Source organism: Diorhabda carinulata, chromosome X, assembly GCF_026250575.1.
Source record: "Diorhabda carinulata isolate Delta chromosome X, icDioCari1.1, whole genome shotgun sequence".
Lineage (NCBI taxonomy): Eukaryota > Metazoa > Arthropoda > Insecta > Coleoptera > Chrysomelidae > Diorhabda > Diorhabda carinulata.
Genome location: NC_079472.1, coordinates 15,664,639 through 15,683,994, shown reverse-complemented (window position 1 = coordinate 15,683,994; position 19,356 = coordinate 15,664,639). Strand labels below are relative to the sequence as shown.

The 19,356-nt window shown below is 32.4% G+C and overlaps 1 protein-coding gene across 1 annotated transcript in view; it reads left to right on the top strand.

Moving 5' to 3' along the window:
- Nucleotides 1–14,754, top strand: part of LOC130902560 (rabankyrin-5) — a 34,838-nt gene extending 20,084 nt beyond the window's left edge. The window contains exons 3-16 of the mRNA XM_057814785.1: nt 760–986; nt 1,039–1,161; nt 2,741–3,060; nt 3,115–3,306; nt 5,178–5,296; nt 5,356–5,477; nt 6,976–7,215; nt 7,278–7,446; nt 7,500–7,736; nt 7,805–8,022; nt 10,043–10,241; nt 11,274–11,387; nt 11,443–11,565; nt 13,797–14,754. Of these exons, the coding sequence (XP_057670768.1) occupies nt 760–986; nt 1,039–1,161; nt 2,741–3,060; nt 3,115–3,306; nt 5,178–5,296; nt 5,356–5,477; nt 6,976–7,215; nt 7,278–7,446; nt 7,500–7,736; nt 7,805–8,022; nt 10,043–10,241; nt 11,274–11,387; nt 11,443–11,565; nt 13,797–14,057 (2,664 nt within the window). The 3' untranslated portion in view covers nt 14,058–14,754. The remainder of the gene's footprint in view (nt 1–759; nt 987–1,038; nt 1,162–2,740; nt 3,061–3,114; nt 3,307–5,177; nt 5,297–5,355; nt 5,478–6,975; nt 7,216–7,277; nt 7,447–7,499; nt 7,737–7,804; nt 8,023–10,042; nt 10,242–11,273; nt 11,388–11,442; nt 11,566–13,796) is intronic.
- The last annotated feature ends 4,602 nt before the right edge of the window (nt 14,755–19,356 follow it).

Below are 19,356 nucleotides of genomic sequence, written 5' to 3'. Positions count from 1 at the left end.
ATTTTTGCCACCTCTCCGGATGCCCGACGCCATGACCTGCAGATAGAACGGTCTTTGCCTTCTTTGGAGCCGATTCTCCCCTTTCGGCTTTGTTTCTGTGAAATATTACCAAACCTTCGATGGAAACATCTTCACGGCGCTGTTTTTGTTCCGCTGTGAGCACCAATCTTGCACACAACTTTAATATGCGATGTACCGCACTTTTTGAAATGTCTACTATGTCTAAGAGCTCCCGCACTTTCAGTCGACGCTCATCCAGTATTGCTGTGGATTTTCTGGAGTCGTCACCTCATTTGGTCGACTACTTCAGAGATCGTCCAGCCACGTTTGAACTCTGCTACAAAATATTTTGCCGTTGATACTGAAGAAACAGTCTCACCCGGAGTAGAATCTAGTTCCAACTTTTATATTAGTTGGGCTAATGCACATAACGATGACCAATTTTGTGCCGAAAACGTTCACTAATGATGGCTACCAAACAATTAAGAAACACAAAGGGGAGTCTTCAAATTTGAAACACATGTTGTGTAGATTGTGTACCGCCATCTCTAGGTCAAGGCAGGTACTTGCGGAACCATCCTCGTAGGTCTTCAGTGAAGCTAGTGTTTCAAAAGTATGGATATTGTTGTTTGGCGTATTGGTGATTATATGAGACGTTGGTTAGTTTTTTGCCTAGTTTACCAATCAAAATGTTTCGTGTTATCATAGGTGATTTTGGCCAGTATACGAGTTTTAGGATTTTGATTTTGTTGTTTGCAGTTAACGGATATAGTGAACCTCTGGAGCCCCAACGGAGAGCTTCCTCTAGATTTAGCCCTTAGGTCTCACAACGAAAGTATAGCAGTCACTTTAGTACAACACAACGCAGACATCAACATGAGAGATAATAATGGGGATACTCTATTACATCGAGCCATCAAAACGGAAGATTCGTTTTCGGCGATGTTTTTATTGGAACAAAATTGCGATGCAACTTTATCTACGAGGTAACTCGAGTAATATCATAAAGGAATGTTGTTACCTTATCTTATATTATAGAAATGAAAATGATTCGCCGTTACATCTAATCGCCGGGGCCAATAATATCGAAAATTGCGAGAAAATAGCCGAGAAGTTGATTAATAAAAATGTCAACGTCAACGCTCAAAATCGTCAAGGATTGTGAGTATATATAAATAACTTTCCAAATATACCTCGTATACTAAAAATAACAATTTTTTTATATATTTTCTCGATATTCAAACTATTTCTTTATACAGGGGAAGTTTTTAATACGAGGGGTGGTGAAAAAAATAGATATTTATTAACAAATAAAATAAGAAATTGAAAAGTATACAGAATTAACAAGTTTATTTAGGTATTTCATAGCACGTAGAATTTATTTGATTAACGATCAGGTACGTTTGGGATTTCATAAAAAAATAGGCACTGGATACTAAATCTGTGCTGTATGTGATTTATCTAAAAAAAATTCCAACTTGACGTGCGTTGCTTTGATGTTATGCTTGGAGAGGAATTGGATCCGCACAACGTCGATGGTTTTTTCAATACATTCAAGGAATTCGAAGATCGGATAGCGATTTAAACAGAAAGGAAATAGCGAGTCCGAAAGGTTAAAAAATGAAAATAACCCGAATTAACGTATTAAACAGTTCGACGTTGCAGGTAAAGAAACTGATGAACTTCCGCCCTGAAAAGGAATAACCGCCTCTCATACTGGACTATTAATTTCTTGATTATTCACCGACTGATATTACATCGGGGTGGTTGTATTAGGGGCGGTTAGGGTAGTAGTTACTTGAAATAAATCGTACAATTTCATCTCGCGTTCGGTATTTTTCAATTCAATCTATTAGGAATTCATAATGTATCAACAGGTCTGTTGAAAAACGAGGTGTGATCAAAAAATATATATACAATTATATACATATTATATACTTCACGCCTGTGTTTAATTATAAACTTTGTTTACGCCAATTCCTAAACTACCTTTTAAATGTTTAACATTATAAACGAAATTTTGGTTTCTACCAACCTTGTCCTTGCGTCAGTTCAACTTGGTTCATATTGACTTTTTATGATTACAGCTGATCTATTAATCCCACTTCTCTTGGAAAATTCAGGTTCTGGGCTACCATAAATCTTCGTCTTCTATTTCATACGCCCTTGAACTCTGACATTTCGAAATGTCCTCAAAATACGCACAGATGCGACAGTGATTGTTCTTATTCAGGCTAATACATTCAGGAAATTTTATCTGGTTATTGTGTCCTAATAAAGTCTTTACCTATGATTGGATTTACCTCTATCTACCTTTTGTTTTTTCTACTGTTCTGTTGCTGATACCACAGAAGGGTTCAGGTCCAATGAAAAGTTTGTATCCATCAGCCAGCTCCTACTTTGCGATAATCCAACGTTTCTTTCATTTGTGTCACGTCTTCGTCGTGAATTTGCGTGAAATCTTCAGCAAAAGCTCTGCACCAGGTGAGGACATGAACTCTACACCATGAACCCCCGTCATCTTTAATGGTTGATAAGCGAATCCCGAAACGCTCTGATCGAAAATGGGGGAACCACTGAGCATGGCAATGTTGTCGAATTTATCTCTAATTAATTAATTTTATTTTTGTTACAACCTTCAGAATATGATAAAATTTTCCGATGTACTAGTTAAAGGCTTGATATCTGTATACTATAACTTGTATTTATTTTTAAAAAAATCTTGTTTTCCGTTGGTCAGTACTTCTCTTCACATCTCTATCCAAGCCGACAACAAACCGATATTCCTATTACTCCTGAAACAAGATTATATCAACGTGAATCTGAAAACGAACGAAGAACACACCCCGCTATATTACGCTTTGTTGAAATACGAATCCGGTGACGATAGCGAAGAATCTTACGCGGTTCAACTGCTCAAACACGACGTCCAAACCAATCCGTTGTATTCTTCGAATCGCAACAGTTTATTGCAAGTGCTCATTTTAGCGGGAGCTAGAAAAGCCGCCGTATATTTATGTGAACATTTGGCGGGATATTTGAATCACGCTAATGCAGAAGGTAAAAAAAATGAATATAAAAGGGGTGTGTTATAAAAATTTTCGTTTGTTTTAGGTGAAACCGCTTTGCATTTTGCTTGTTCGAAAAATTATAGCGATCTAGTTAAGGCGTTATTAAAAAACGGTTGTAATCCGAATTTGTTGACGAATGAAACTCGTCAATCGGCTTTACATTACGCCGTTAAAAATAATGCCGAAGATTCGATTTTGTCTTTGATCGATTATAATGAACAATTAGAAAATTCCGGTAAGTAGATTTTATGAATGAGATTTGAAACTTTGGAACCTCCCCGGTATAATACAATTGATATTAAAATAGTCCGTTACTATGATTTGGTAACGATATTTCGAATCTGACAAAAACCTCAATATAAAAAAAAAGAAGGATTCAGTCGTTTAACAGTCGATTATAATTTTCTTATAGTTCTGAGTGTAAAAAATCGGAAAAGATATATTTTCAAAATACCTCTATAATCATATTTATCGAAGAAATTTTTCGTTTGCCTCTTGTATAAAAAAATTACTAAAAAAAAATTAAAATTAGCTGTAAAACCAAAAGTTTCCAGCTATACCCGTAATTATCGAAATGAAACTTTTCTGCATACCCCTGTACTCATATTGTTGAAATGAATTATATGAATTTTTTTAGCGTCCCTTGTATAAAAAATTGCGAATAGAAATTGTTAATTTCTGAGATTTGACGAAATTTTTAGCTTCGTAAAAACGTTTAAAATCGATTATAAAAAAGAAGAAATTAATCGATTCAATCATCTACTTCTCAAAAATAAGTCGAAAAAGGATTTTCTAGATACCCTTGCAATCATATTTTTTCAATATGTTGTACAAAATTTTAATTAACTCTGGTACAATGTTAAAATTGTTGATCTCTTAGATTTCGTAACAAAATTTCAAACTTTGTTATAATTTATCAAATCGAATATAAAAAAAATCAATCGATTATTTGACATAATTATTATCCAATCGAGAATTATTTGAAATTGGTACCCCTGTAATCATATTACCCAAATACATCCAAATTTTTCGATAAACCCTGGTATAGTAAAATGTAAATAAATTTTCTATTTCTTGGTAAGGAAATTTCAAAATTAGTATCTTAAAAAACTGAAAAAAAAAAGAAGAAATCAATCGATTATTTGACGTAATCATCGATTTCTCAAAAATAAATCGAAATAAAAATGCCCTTACAATATATCTTTTATATAAACTCTTCAATCAACCCCGGTATAATGAATAACAAAATGAAAATTGTTAATTTATCATATTTGATAACGAAATTTCTAACTATCATATTTATCGAAAATAAAATGAAAAAAGAAGAAATTACTCCATTATTTGATATAATTTCGTAATTATGAGAAATAATCGTGATATTGAATATAAAAAAAAGAAATTTGACATAATTATTATCCAATCAAGAATTATTTGAAATTGAAACCTCCTAGGCACCCCTGTAATCTTATTATTCAAATATATTGACTAAATTTTTCGATGAACGCTGGTATAATAAAATGTAAATAAAAATTTTCTATTGGTAACTAAATTTCGAAATTAGTTATGACTGAAAAAAAGAAGAAATCAATCGATTATTCGACGTAATAATCGATTTGAAAAAAATAAATCGAAAAAAGAGTATTCCACATGCCTTTACAATATATTAACTCTTCAATCAACCCCGGTACAATGAATAACAAATGAAAATTGTTAATTCAACAAATTTGATAACGAAATTTCCAACTTTCATATGTATCGAAAACCATTTACCTTAATTTAATCATAATGTTTCGAATTATGAGAAGAAAATCGTTGTTTTGAATATAAAAAAGAAGAAATCGATTATTTGACGTAATTATCACCTTCCAAACCAAAAATAATTTTCCGTATACCCCTGTAATTGTATCTTTCAAATATTTCTAAACTCGTTTTCGATCAAACTATTTTTTTTAAATAAATCGATTTTATTCCGTTGAATACAACTTTTCCAAAACTATTGAGACATCTTTTTATACGAGGGGTGATCCAAAATTTCTAAACAATAATCTAACATATTTGTGTCTCTATATAATCGTCATGGAGTAGGATATTTTTGTCGTTTTGTAGAAACATCCAAGGACGATAAAATGATGTGCGATTTCCATTGTCGAGATATAAACGACGAACCGCCGATTTGTCTTGCTCTCACCGAAAATCGCAACAATCTAGTACCGGTTTTAATAAAGGTGAGTCACTTTATAAAACCTTTTTCTATTTGCCTAAACACTTCAAAAAAAATCTTCAGGGTAAAGCCGACATAAACGTACGTAATAATTACGATCAATCTTTATTACATCAAGCCATTATAAAAGAAGACCCGAAAACCGCCATATTTTTATTGAATCACGGCATCGACTTCAACGCAATGTAAGTATATTAAAACACCATCTATATTTCCAAATTCGATTTATATCGTTATATCTGTTACGTTATAATTATCGATTTTCATACTAGTTCGGTTTTAACCTTCGTGGGTCTCGTCAGTATAAGATTCGTAGGACTAATTAATTTTACTGCCTTCCTCCCATGCCAATTTGTAGTTGTTTCCCCCCTCCGCCTCCACTCTCGACCTCGTTGCCGGTTCTCAACACTATAAGTCTAATCACAATACAGATCCCATCTCTATAACAATTATTGTAACACATCTGGGTTTTAAACGTTGTCATTTATTTTTTCTGCCAACTTCAGTCCGATTTCTTCTTATAGATTCTTCGAACACAGCCAGAACAGTGTATTGATAGCTGTGTAATTGTGTAGACAGAGGCCAAATTAAAAAAAAGAAGAACAACTTATTGATTTCATCTAGCATCTAGCGTTTACGGAGAATAGATGGAAGGAGAACCGGGTTAAAGGGGGAGATACATTTCAGTTAGACAGACTTTCTGTGGGCTGAAATTTTTGTGACTGGTAGATGATGTAAGGGAAAAAGTTCAAGTAGTGTGCAGTTGTACTGTTACGTATCTCCAGGGAACCATTTGAATTTTGTTTCAAATGTGTGGAAATCACATTTACATAACCTCTTAATATGAATCTGACTTCCTCACTGTTTTTGATCGGCTTTCTAACTCTCAAAAGGGTTTATCTGGGAAAGTGCTCGATCTTTCGAGATCCCCAAAGGATGGAGGAACTTCCTTCAGCTTTATAAAGGCTGCTAAGATAAACACACAAATTCCAGAATTGATTAAAGGCGGAATTGATCTTCAAACCTCCCTATTTCAGTTAGACAGACTTTCTGTGGGCTGAATTTTTTTTCTAGTAGTTAGTTGTTGGTAGAAATCCGTAGATGAGTGGAATCGAGTTAAAAATTTGATTTTTTTGACGATTAGTTGAAGACCTCAATTATCATCGTAGTCCAAAATAATTAGATGAAAATAACCTATAAAAAAGTTTTTCAAAATGTTGATCGAAACTATTGTGACGCCAATCAAAAAACGAAACAATTCTCTTGACCTCGATCCTATACAGGATGTCCTGCCAAAGAACCGACAAAAATGAAAGACGTATAGGGGAGACAAATATATGACGATTGGGGGAATTTACTTCTGTACCAAATTGCATCCACGATTAGTCAAAGGTACCAGAAACTTGAAAATACCAAATTTGGTACACTATATGGAGGTATTGAGTAATGGTAAGTAGAAGGTGATTGAACCATTCCGGAAGGTTAATAAAAATGTGAAATTTTGAGGTTAGATCACTTCTAATTAACCCTTAAAAGTGGTTCGATCATCTACTACTTACCATTATTCGAAATAAAAAAAATGGTATTTGTGAGTTGAACGGTTGGAAATGAAGTTTTGACCCCAAGACAACTCCTCGGGGTTACAAAACTTTAGGTAAATCGTCGTATATTGAAATTTTTTAGAACCACCGAAGGAGAAACTCCTTTACAATTAGCCATCCATTGTCGTTTAGGCGAAGTAGTCGACGATTTGTGTACGAGGGGTGTTGATATGTCGGCGCCGGATAGATTAGGTAATTGCGCCCTTTGGGCAGCTCTAGATTCCGATCAAGAAGACATCGCTAGTATACTCGTCAAACACGGAGCTGATACGGATTGTTGGGGTCCGGGACCTGACGGTTGCCGTCAGACGCTTCTTCATAGGTAAATCTTTAAATACGAGTGTAGCGCGTTAAGTTTTATATTATCATAAACTATTTTTTTAGGGCGATAGACGAAAATAAAGAATCCGCGGCTATATTTTTAATTCAATCCGGTTGCGATTTGAATTCGCCCAGAATGCCCGGTCATAACGGCGAGGGTGGCGAAGAGGCTAAAGATAAAAAATCTCCCCTACATCTTTGTTGTCAATGGGGATTGGAACCTGTAGTTAGGGTACGAATTTTTTTTATCGATTATGCGGACTTATTAACTTTTTTTATTTTTAGACTTTAGTGGAACACAGGGCGAACGTTAATATCAGAGACGCCGAAAATAAAACTCCTTTACATATAGCAATCGAAAATAATGAGGACGAAATAATATCCTTGTTGATAAGCGTACCGGAAATTGATTTGAGTCTAAGGGATAAGAGTGGTTTGAGTCCTTTCGCTACTGCCCTTACTTATAGGAATAATAAAGCCGCTCAGGCGATTTTGGATAAATTACCCAGCGCCGCAGAACAGGTGATTATCTTCTTAATTGATTTTTGTTCAAGACTGTATTTTGCGATTATTTTTTTTTATGTTTTCAGTTCGATTCGAAGGGTCAAAATTTTCTTCATATAGCAATAAAAAAGGGAGACATAGAAAGTGCCTTATTTTTGTTGACGGTGCAAGTTGATGTTAATTCGAGGGTACAGGATCCCATGCTAACGCCCCCGATACATTTAGCCGCCAGATATGGTAACGAAACTTTAGTTAGGAGTTTGATACTTGCCGGAGCCAGAGTGGACGATAGAGATGCCCAAAAGTAAACCGATTAATCATTTTTTTTTAGTACACCCTGTATATTGTTACCTAAGGACGTTGACTGATTTTTGGAATTGCGAAAGAAAATGGAAATTGAATAAAAATTGAAAATAACAGTTTTTATTCAATTAGAATGAAAAAAAGTTTTGTATCGAATTGGATTTAAAAAAAATCATTTCGAAAAACATGGGAGAAACATTTTTTGGCGAATTTTGATTCGAAAAAAGTGCAAAAAAACAATTGTTATTGATTTAAAGTGTGAAAAAGTATTTTTTTGGCCGAATTTAACTTTGAAAATCCCAATTATGATGGATTCAAGCTCTTGATAGCCGATTCAAATCCGGAAAAAACATTTTGTATCGAATATTATTTAAAACAAAACATTTTTGGCAAATAAAATACACTTTTTTATCAAGTTATATTTTAAAAATCCAATTTTGAGTGAATGAAATTAGTAACATTTATTTTTTATCGATTTAAACTCGGGAAAATCATTTTTTTGAGAGTTCTGACTTGAAAAAACCAATTAAGTGCAAAAAACAACTTGAACTATGAAAAAATATATTTTTTAACGAATTATACTAATAAAATCTTTTTTGGCCGAATTCAACCTGGAAATTCCCATTTTGATTAATTGAACCTTTTGATAGCCCATTCAAATCCAAAAAAAACATTTTGAATCGAATACAATTAAAAAAAACATTTTTGGCAAACAAAAGACACTTTTTTACCAAGTTATACTTAAAAAATTCAATTTTGAGTGAATTAATTTCTGAAAATCTAATTTTTATCTATTTAAACTTGGGAAAATCATTTTGGCGAAATTTTTTGGCCGAATTAATCCCAACCTTGATTAATTCAAACTCTTGTTGCCGATTCAAACTCAAAAAAAAAACATTTTTTGGCAAATAAAAAGGCATCTTTTTACCAAGTTCTACTTTGAAAACCCAATTTTTATTGAATTAAATTCGGAAAATCTAATTTTCACCTATTTAAACTGTTAAAAAGTATTTTTTGCCGAATTGGTCTTAAAAAATAATGTTTTGACGAACAAAAAGTCATTCTATGACAGAATTAAATTCAGATAAAGCAATTTTTACCGATATAAATTAGGAAAAATTATTTTTTGACGAAAGTTAACTTCACAAAACCATTTATTTCAAATTAAATAATTAAATAAAAATATTTGTTGACAGTAAAAATCCACTTTTTGACTCAATTAAGTACAAAAAAAATTTTTTAATAACTTAAACTATGAAAAGTATTTTTTTTTGACGAATTATACTAATAAAATTTTCTTTGACGAAATTTTTGCCGAATTTAAAAAAAATACAATTATGATTCACTTAAATTCTTGATAGCGGATTTAAACTACAAAAAAACGGTTTTAACGAATTGAAATTTGAAAAAACATTTTCTGCCAAATTCGCTTTTAAAGAAAAAACGTTTTTTGACAGACAATAAAACATTTTTTGACTATGTTAAACTCATATAAATCTATTTTCACCAATTTAAAGACAAAAACCATTTTTACCGATTTAAACTCAGAAAAACGATTTTTTTAGCGGTTTGGTTTTAATAAAAAAACATTTTTTACCGAATTAAACTTGAAAATACATGGTTTTACCAATGAACGCACATATTTTGGCCATTTCACATTTTGAAATGCCAATTTTAATTGAAAAAAATTCATAAAGTTTAATTTAAACCGATTTAATTTTAAAAAAAGTAATTTTGTGACGATTTTTTTTAATCAATTGAACAAAGATAACCAAAAACCGTTTTTAGCCGATTTTTTCCGATTTAAATTAGAAAAAATCATTTTTTTGGCGAACTAAAACTCGCAAACAAAATTAAACTTGAAAAATTTTTGGTCAAAATAAGGCCTTGCAAAACAAATTTGTTATCAATATATGTATATTAGAAAAACTACTAATTGAAAAATTATTAACTAAAATCAACTCATAAAATCTATTTTCGCTTAAATTACATTTTAGGAATAATTTTTCACTATTTTTTAGACGAACCGCTTTACATGTAGCAGCAGAAGCAGGAAACGCTCCCGCCGTCTTGGCGCTTTTACAAAACGACGCCGATTACGATGCCGTAGACGTCGAAAACGATAACGCTTTACATATCGCAGTCAGAGAAGGACATTTGAACGTCGTTAGAACCTTATTAATTGAATCGACAATAGACGCCGAAGCAGTCAATTTGAAAGTACGTTTATTTTTTTCAATAAAAAAAAAACTTCATACAACAATATAACCATTTCCCCAGATATAGTAGATAACAGTAGAGTTGGCAACAACGCGTTTACGGATACTTTCTACAGCAACTTTTTATCGTCATTTATCCAAATTTGAGGAAGCACTACGTTTGACAACAACACAAAATATGTTTCCCCACATCTAGGGATGTAGTAATTTTGACAACACTACATTTTTAATAGCGAATCTCTTTCTATCCAAATTTGGGGATATAATAAATTTAGCAACGACACATTTTACTTACTCTGATTTATAACGATTCCTCTATTTACCTAGATTTGGGTATATAGTACGTTTGTCAACATTACATTTCCAATATACTTATAACAAAGCCTCTATTTGCATAGATATAGAGATATAGTAAAATTGACAACAACGCTATTCCGTATACGCAATGAACGTATTTGTTCGATTGTAGACCTTATTGAAGTTCAAGTTTTATTGCGAAAACAACGCTAACCTTAGGAAAAAAACAAGAAAAACATTGGTAGGTACATACGAGAAAATTGATCGTTTACCCCAAGGTCACCAGTTTTACTTAGATTGCTTAATTTAACTAGATCTGACAATAAGGCTATTACCATTATGCAGTTGGATAATACCTCAGATGCATATTACTTTGAAAAAAAAACAGTAGAGGCGCTGCTATACGAAACAACAATTATTGACAGCTGTCACAGTGACAACAGATGAATGACCATAGAAATGTTGTATTGCCAAACTTGTCACTTTTCCATGAGTCTTAAGACATTTCAAATTACTTTGTTTGGTAGAAAAAAATGTACCAAATCAAGAACTCGATATTCTCGGTTGGTTAAAAACTCGGTAGTTTGAGCAGCATTTAAAAAAATTATTCAGCGCCCTATTTATAATTTTCTGAATTTACCGAACATTTCGAATCAATTTTCTTACTACAACTGCACTGTTGCCACAAGAAATTTTCCGCTTCATCTCACAGTTGGTTAAATTTTTGATTTTTCAGGGTCGGAATCCCTTACACGAATTATGTAAATACGGTAAAGAGAACGCGGCTGCGATTTGTGAATTATTTTTAGAATGTATGCCGAATTATCCTATAAATAGCCCCGATTTAATGGTAAGTTGTAAATGGTATCGATGTGGATGCGGAATTGATTTTTTTCCAATTTCAGGGAAATTCGCCTTTACTGTTAGCATACATGAAAGCGAACGCGAACTTGTGCCGAATATTGGTGTCGAAAAAAGCTTGTTTATCTTCGGAAAATTCCGAAAGGGTGACTATTTTTAATTATCAGGTGAGATTGTTAAAAAATTTTCATATTTTTACTATATTTTCAATATTTCGCAAACGTACTTTTGTTTAAACCACGTCATTTATTATTTTTATCCCAAAATATAAGAAGTCCCTTTCTTAGAAACTTAGAAATTTCTATTTTTATTGGATTAAAACGGTTTTCAAAAAAGTCAATTTCTCACGACCCCCGTAATCCAAACATTAGAAATAATCTAAAAATGTCGTTTTGTGTCCACAAGACGTCGCCGCACGTCTTACTCGTCAATTTTATTTTAAATATAAATTTGGAAATTTAATCAATTTCGAAAAAATTTTATTTAGCATTTATAACATAAGCTATCAATATTTCTTACCACCCTCGTAAACTAGTATTGACACTAAAACAGAAGAAATAATCTAAAAATTAGGTTATTTGTTTAATTCCAGCTACAAATTTTCCGATTTACAATTGTTTCAAAACAATTGTCACTTTTTATTTCTTACGACCCCCGTAATTTAGTATTGATTCTAAAACATTAGAAATAATCTAAAAATTTTGTTTTGTATCCGAAAGATGTCGCCACACTTCTCACTTACTCCTCAATTTTATTTTAAATATAAATTTCGAATTTTCATTGATTTACAAAAATTCGCAATTTTCATTTAGAAGTTCTTACATAAACTATCAATATTTCTCACGACCCTTGTAAACTAGTATTGATACGAAAACAGAAGAAATAATGTAAAAATTAGGTTATCAATTTGATTCCAACTAGAAATTTCCAATTTACAATTATTTCAAAAAAAATGTCACTTTTTATTCAAATACTTTGACATATTACAAGGTGTGTGAAAAAAAAATAATGAAACTAGTAACACTACGAGTGATCTGGCAACGTTGCGTCTAGAAACAGGTTTACAATCAACAGTTCCAATTACATGTAATCAAAACTGAACAGGAAGGATAATAGAAAACGGTTTGGTTAATAGAATATTGACAACGATTAAAAATCCTGATTCGAATCCTTGTAACTTTTTCCCAAAACTAAAACCTTGAAAGAACCCTAGAGGACATTCGAATAACCTAACCTAACTATTTTTGATTGAATCTAAAAAGGCTCTTTATTAATATTATTTCGATTATTGTCAATTTTTATTTGAATCTTTTGACATATTACGAGGTGTATGAAAAAATTAATCAGTGTAAGAACACTATGTTGCGACTGGTTTATACTCGAGAATTCCAAATCCACGTACCCAAACCCTCAAAACGAAACAGAAGAACAATTCAAGAAATATGAACTTTTGTTGGCAGAATATTGTCAATTAGCCATTATGACTTTTCCCAATTTAGAAATATACCTAAAAACAGTGATATTTCATTTTTTGTTTAACAGTTTTGACATATTACATCATTATGTCGTCGATATTACTTACAACCCTCGTAAACTAGTATTGGCACTAAAAAAGAAGAAACAATATATAAATTACGATTTTGGACTGCTAGATGTCACCACTTTTACTTAAATTGCATCTAAAATGGAAGTATAAGTAAACATTTTTAATTCCAATTTTAGATATGAAGAAATTACCGGTAGATGTCAAAACTGTTAGTACTTAAATTATATATAAAATAGTAGTCTTCTGATCTTTTCGCCTAAAAATTAAACATTAAGGGCCGGTTTCTTCAAGTTCTAATAAAATGCCAAATAATTATTAGCTACATAACTTTAGTAGGAACTTTTAACTGTCGAATAAATATTTACCGTTTCTTCACCCTAGTTGGTTTAAATTCACTTTATTATGTACTCAACAAATAGTCTACTGTTGGTAACACTATGAAAAATGCCTATATAGTAATCGTCCATGTAATAAATAAGGAAAGAAATAAACGAAAAATCTGTCTTCTATTGACGATTTCCTATGATCTGTGATTAATTATATTTACACGTGTTTTGTTAAGATTAATGTTGAAGTAGTCGCGAGTTGGAGAAAGTTGTGATTATAATTTATATTGAAAATAATTGATAGGAAAGGAAAAAGAAAACGGTTAAAAAACAAACAAACCACTTTTGATGTATAATATTTTAGGTTAAGTTTCTACTAAACTCTTTAATTGACAGTTGTATTCAGAGGTTTAATTTATTAGAAGGTGAAAAAAAAAACGGAATTTTTGGTTTTTCGTTAAATAATAGTTAGCAGTATTTACGAAACCCGGCTTCAGTAATTCTTGTTTATTTAAATATTTCGTAGGTACCTACTAAGAGACTTCTTTATCGTCTTCTCGACACGCTCTCTCAGCCCGCACCATGGACGACGACGGATTCTTGTCAAGAATGCGGTAAACATTTCACCCTCACGGTACGCATGCATCATTGTCGTCATTGCGGCCGAGCACTTTGTACTAGATGTTCGGAAAAAGAAGTACCGATTCTCAAATTCGGCGAAAACAAACCGGTTCGAGTTTGTAACGTTTGTTTTGATGTATTAAAAACAGGAGGTAGTCAATTTTAACGATAATTTTATTGGATAAAAATAATATAAACTCAACAACAAAAAAAATGACATCAAATTTTATCTTATTATTTTGTTAAATTATTTTATCAATCCAAGGTAATAATTAGTTAATTTGTAAGTTTCATACTAAATCCGCCAAAAAAGAATTTTCTTTCATTATTAACGAAAACATACAAAGAAAAAGCAAGAAAATAACAAATTTTTAAAATACTATCTTTCATTTGTAGAGATTAAACCTTTGATATACTTCACTGGCATCTTCTCGAAGAGTATTTGATTTAAGTTACTAAATTATCTCACAAATGCTTTATCCGCAGTATTCGAAAACAGTCTCTAGGAGTACTCGCTCGATGTACTTCCTAGCAATCAGAGCCCCATTATAAATGAAATGAATTCCACTCCAAAACATAAGTGATCTTCTTTTGAAAGGTAGGGATTCTCAAAGAAAATATTGAGCAAATCATCCAATCGTCGTCACACTCTATTTCGATTGTTTGAGTGGTATGGAGGATAACAACAGTTCCCCATTGCTCTACATTCCAAGGAGAATGCTGATCGATGAATAATCGATTTTCCAGGAATGCAATTATACTTCGTATTGTGGAGGTGTTGAATGACTGTTTCTCCAATCAGTAGCTCGTTTCTGTATGGACTTAAACCCCCATACATGACCAGGTTACTCACAAAAACAAAATACTTTACTCAAAATTAGCTTTTAATACGAAAAATATAAGGTGTCCAGATTTTTTGCTGTTAAGTTGTTTTTAACGGAAGTTGAGGTTAGGACTGAGTTTATTCCCACTATGTCGGTAGTTTTGTTAAAAAACATTTTTATTAGTTTAAAGTAAAATTTTTATAAAATACTCCTTTTATTATACACTGCCCTTAAAAAAAAATATTACTTTGTATTTGCAACAATTTTCAATAAAAAAATTCCTGTGGTGTATGTATGGATTTTGGGATATCGTATACACTGCGACTCAAAGGATCTATCGTGTCCCCCTTTCTTGCTGCGATACTGAACAATCCAGTGTTGTCCCAGCCTCTGTAGGTTGTCCCAATAATTAGTTTTGCTCCTATTTACCTTCTTTTACAATATTTTTTTTCCATTGTTTTGTAGCTGATACTACAGAGGGGTTCAAGTCCCATGAAGGGCTTGTTTGCCCCCGTTTTAGAGTTTATCAGCAATTTCATTTCTCTCCACTCCAGTGTGCCCCAGAACTTAAATTTTCGTGCTTGGTACGTTTAATTTTTCGAGGCAATCCCAAACGAGTTTGGATTTTATGATATTAGAGCTTGGCTGTGGAAGAGGATGATGATCTCCAGTTTGCAATAGTTCCTCTCTAGATTGAACTGAACATATTTTTCAATTGCATTGATTTCTGCTTGAAAAATGATTAGTGCACTGCTCAGACTTTCAGAGTGCTTGGTTCTGGGCCCATATACTACTATTCTCTGTTGCTTTAGATCCGTACTTAAATCATTCAATGGCGTTTCTGTTCATTTCTTGTATGGTGTTTTGATCCCACTTGCTTTTACAGCTATACTTTTTCGATACAACGCTTAGTGAAGGTTTTTTCTTGGTGATTCCGTCTCTGAACATTCTAAATAATGTTTTCTTTGCCACGCTTTCCATTACTATGTGGAGAGGTGGGAGATACTAGATCAGATACTAAAATTTCACTTGATTTTTTCAAGTTAAAGACACATCTTGGTCACGTCAGATTGAATCAGCTGAACTTCATCTGCGAATGCTTTTCATCAAGAAATTTTGTTTGCATTGCACTGTTTCATGTCAAACAGCCTTAGCCTTAGACCTTGCTTGTTCGATACAAAACGATTCTTGCATTTTATCAAATTCAAATGAAGGGTTCAGGGGAAGAACTTGATAACAGCCTTTGCGTAAATTTTTCAGGAGAGCAAAAAACAAGTTTGGAGACTCGTATTTTGTCAAATTTTTGTTGTAGTTTGCAAAATAAATGTTGAACTATCTATATACTTAATTTTAAACGTGTATACTCATTTTCAACCATTTAATTTTATAAAAACTTACCTTTTTACGCGAAAACTCAATATAAGTCAAATTTGTCATAGAAAGAACTTGATATCTCCCGGAGTTATCAAGTTATTCCCCTGAAAACTGAGAGATTATTAAATAATGAGGATTTTGAATTACGCACCAAAATAAAGTTTAAAACCTTTATTTATTGCTTATAAACATAAATAAATTGAATCAAATGAATAAAATGATAAAATTGACAAATTTCACAAGTTTAAAATGTGTCTTTGAAGTAATAAAATCGTTTCCAGCAGTTCCATGGTAATGTTTTGTTGTTACTGTTTCTATGTGTGTGGCAACTGGGAAAAGTAAACTGCAGCTTCTGGTCGACAAAACTCTTTTTAATGTTGAATATCTTCATACTTCGCTTTATCAATAGGAATAAGACCTGAAAACCACATAAAATTTGTAGGCCTAATAGTTGAAATTAATAGGCAATAATACACATTATAAGATTTATAATTTTTGTGTAGTGACTTCAAGAAAGAAACTACAAAAAAGTCCAAAACTAAAAGTAGGTTTAGTGTCAAGTAGGGGGGAAAATTTAACAAGGGCTAGGCTTAGTCTGGATAGGCTTGGATAACTAAGTTGAGTTAAGGTTAGTTTAAAATAGAGGTAAAATCACCTACCTTCATAAACAGGATCGGGCAAATGAAACACCCCGTTTGAAAGATTTCCTCTCTGCCATTCCGTAAATCTTCTTTGCACTTCTTCGGGAGGCAGATTTTTTTCTTTCTTCTTTTTCAGTTTAGGCAAAACTGGGGTTTCATACCAGGGGCCATTGAATTTTTGGCGGTTTCTTATTAAAGCAGGGTGTTCTTTCAAAACTTCAAATTCCCTTATTTCTCTTGATTTGCATGGCAGCTTTTTTGAATTGTACCTCTCATCTAAAAACGACGACCAATCTTTTACCATTTCCTGGTCTACTTCTACAACAGTAAATGGAGATGGCTTACATCTTGCGTTTTGAAAAACAGTTACCCAATCTTGGGGAGTTTCAGCAGGTGCAGTGTGTTTCACCAAAGCAGTGTTCTTATCACACTCTAAATACGAGTGCCCTCGGATAGGGAATGTCATTTTGATGTAATCTAATCTATTTTCCACATGAACTACATGATGCATAAGTGGGAGTATAGTTTTATTTTTGTTTTGCCCCGCGCATGAGTCAGAGAATATTTCTAGATGTCTGACTTTCTTGTCTAAGTGATTGTAGATAAAGTCACGGAAAAATGATGCTACCTCATCACTCCCTTTACTTGCGATTGTTTGGGGATATATATAAAATAGGCTCCTACTATCAGACATGACATGAATGTTAAAAGCATAAACAGACAACTGTCTTTTGTAATATACGTCATTAGTAGCAATGTTTGGGCAGGGATAATTCTTCGCATAGTCCATACAAATTGCCTCCTTATGAGGTGATTTTCTGCTTGCTTTTCTTGCTGCTTTTTTTCTATCATAGAAAACCTGAGCATTAGTTAAATGAACTTTATGTTCAATATCCATTTTACGAATATCTCTGGATAGGTTTTGTTTTTTTTCTTCATCCTTTTCTTCGGCAAACTGTTTTTCGAGGAATTTTTTCTATACAGCATATTTATCACATGAACTACATGTATCGGTTCTAGGATATCCGAACGAAATGTTGAATTCTTTATTAAATATTGTACGATATGACTCTAAACTACATCTAATATTAGGATGACAATCTTGAAAGAGTTTAAACATTTTAGACACATTTAAATCATCTGGCAGATATGTTTTTTTGGAATCCTTTTGACTATAGTGGCTTTCACGGCCTTTGAAAGATTTTATGTGGCTGCGTATAGCGTCAAGAGTCTCATCTGAAAGTTTGTATGGCCTATTTTCATGTTTACCTTTATTATACTTAGGTGGAGTTCCTGTTTTCTTCATTTGATTCAGAATATAGTCAATCTTGCCTCGAGAAATTCCATGTATAGATATGAATGCGTTTTTACACACTTTAAATTCTTAAGCAGTGTTATTTCTCATTACTCGTACTGCATAACAGTAAGTAGCGTCTTTAAATTTGGCATCTAACTCATTTTTCACCCGGTGACGCTGAACAGGTAAAATCGTCACTAATCCTGTCAAATAGAGATTCACTTCATCATGACTTTTTAGGGAGTTAATATGTCGTAAAACTTCGGCCCTTTCACGTTCAGTAATAGCTTCAAAACATCTTTTTACTAACCTCCTTTAATCGCCCGTGTTTAGGCCTCTTCCTTGCTGACGGTGGTTTGCACTCGATCTCTTCTTCTGAGGACGCACTTTCCATTGTAGGCTTAAACTATAAACTTAACTTTGGCCTAATTAGACACTAGTTAATGTTAATAAAACTGAAAAGACACAACACTAACTTAATAACAGCAAAACATAACCTTCTGTCGTTATGAGTATAAACAATAATACACTACTGCTGCTGGTGGCCAACGCATGAACTATGGAGTTATCAAGTTATTTCCCTGAGCGACTGACACTTATCGAGTTATTCCCCTGGAACTGATTATTTTGTTCGTAAATATCTCTGGAGTTATCATGTTGTTCCCCACAGTATTTTGTCATCTTGTAGAACTCAATTCTACCAACCTAAATCACTTATAAACTGAAAATTGAAAAAAATTGGAGTTATCATGTTCTTCCCCTGGCCCCTTCAAATGTTTAGCAAAAAGTACAGGAAAAATTTTGGTATGGAAATTAAACCAGAAAAAAATCTTCTATTGCTAGTTTTAATCATATAAATTATTTTGGGGGCATTTGCTGGTACTATTGCCATTTTATGATATCTGCGCTGTTATTCAAAATTAAAACTCCCAATTATATAGAATTTTATAGTTGTTGAAGAATCTGTCCTGCATTGTTTGATATACGAGGGCAAATGAAAAGTATAATAGAAAATTATACATTCCATGTAATAAAACTTTATTTTTTATTATTATTTTATTTCTATGTGCATACTCAAATTATATATTCATTTTCTTTGCTTTATTATATCTATTGAAAAATTTGTATCTAAAAACAAAAATTTATTTCGCATTTTTTAAGAGAAGAATGTTATATCTAATACTTTATATTATATTATTATAAATAATTGATTATTTATTAATTAAAATCATTATACACGAATTTTTTTGTTTCTTTTTTTTTTAATCGTTTTCAATTCAAGGGAACTGAAGCACTCAGTTATGTGAGTATCTTATACTCAGATAATGA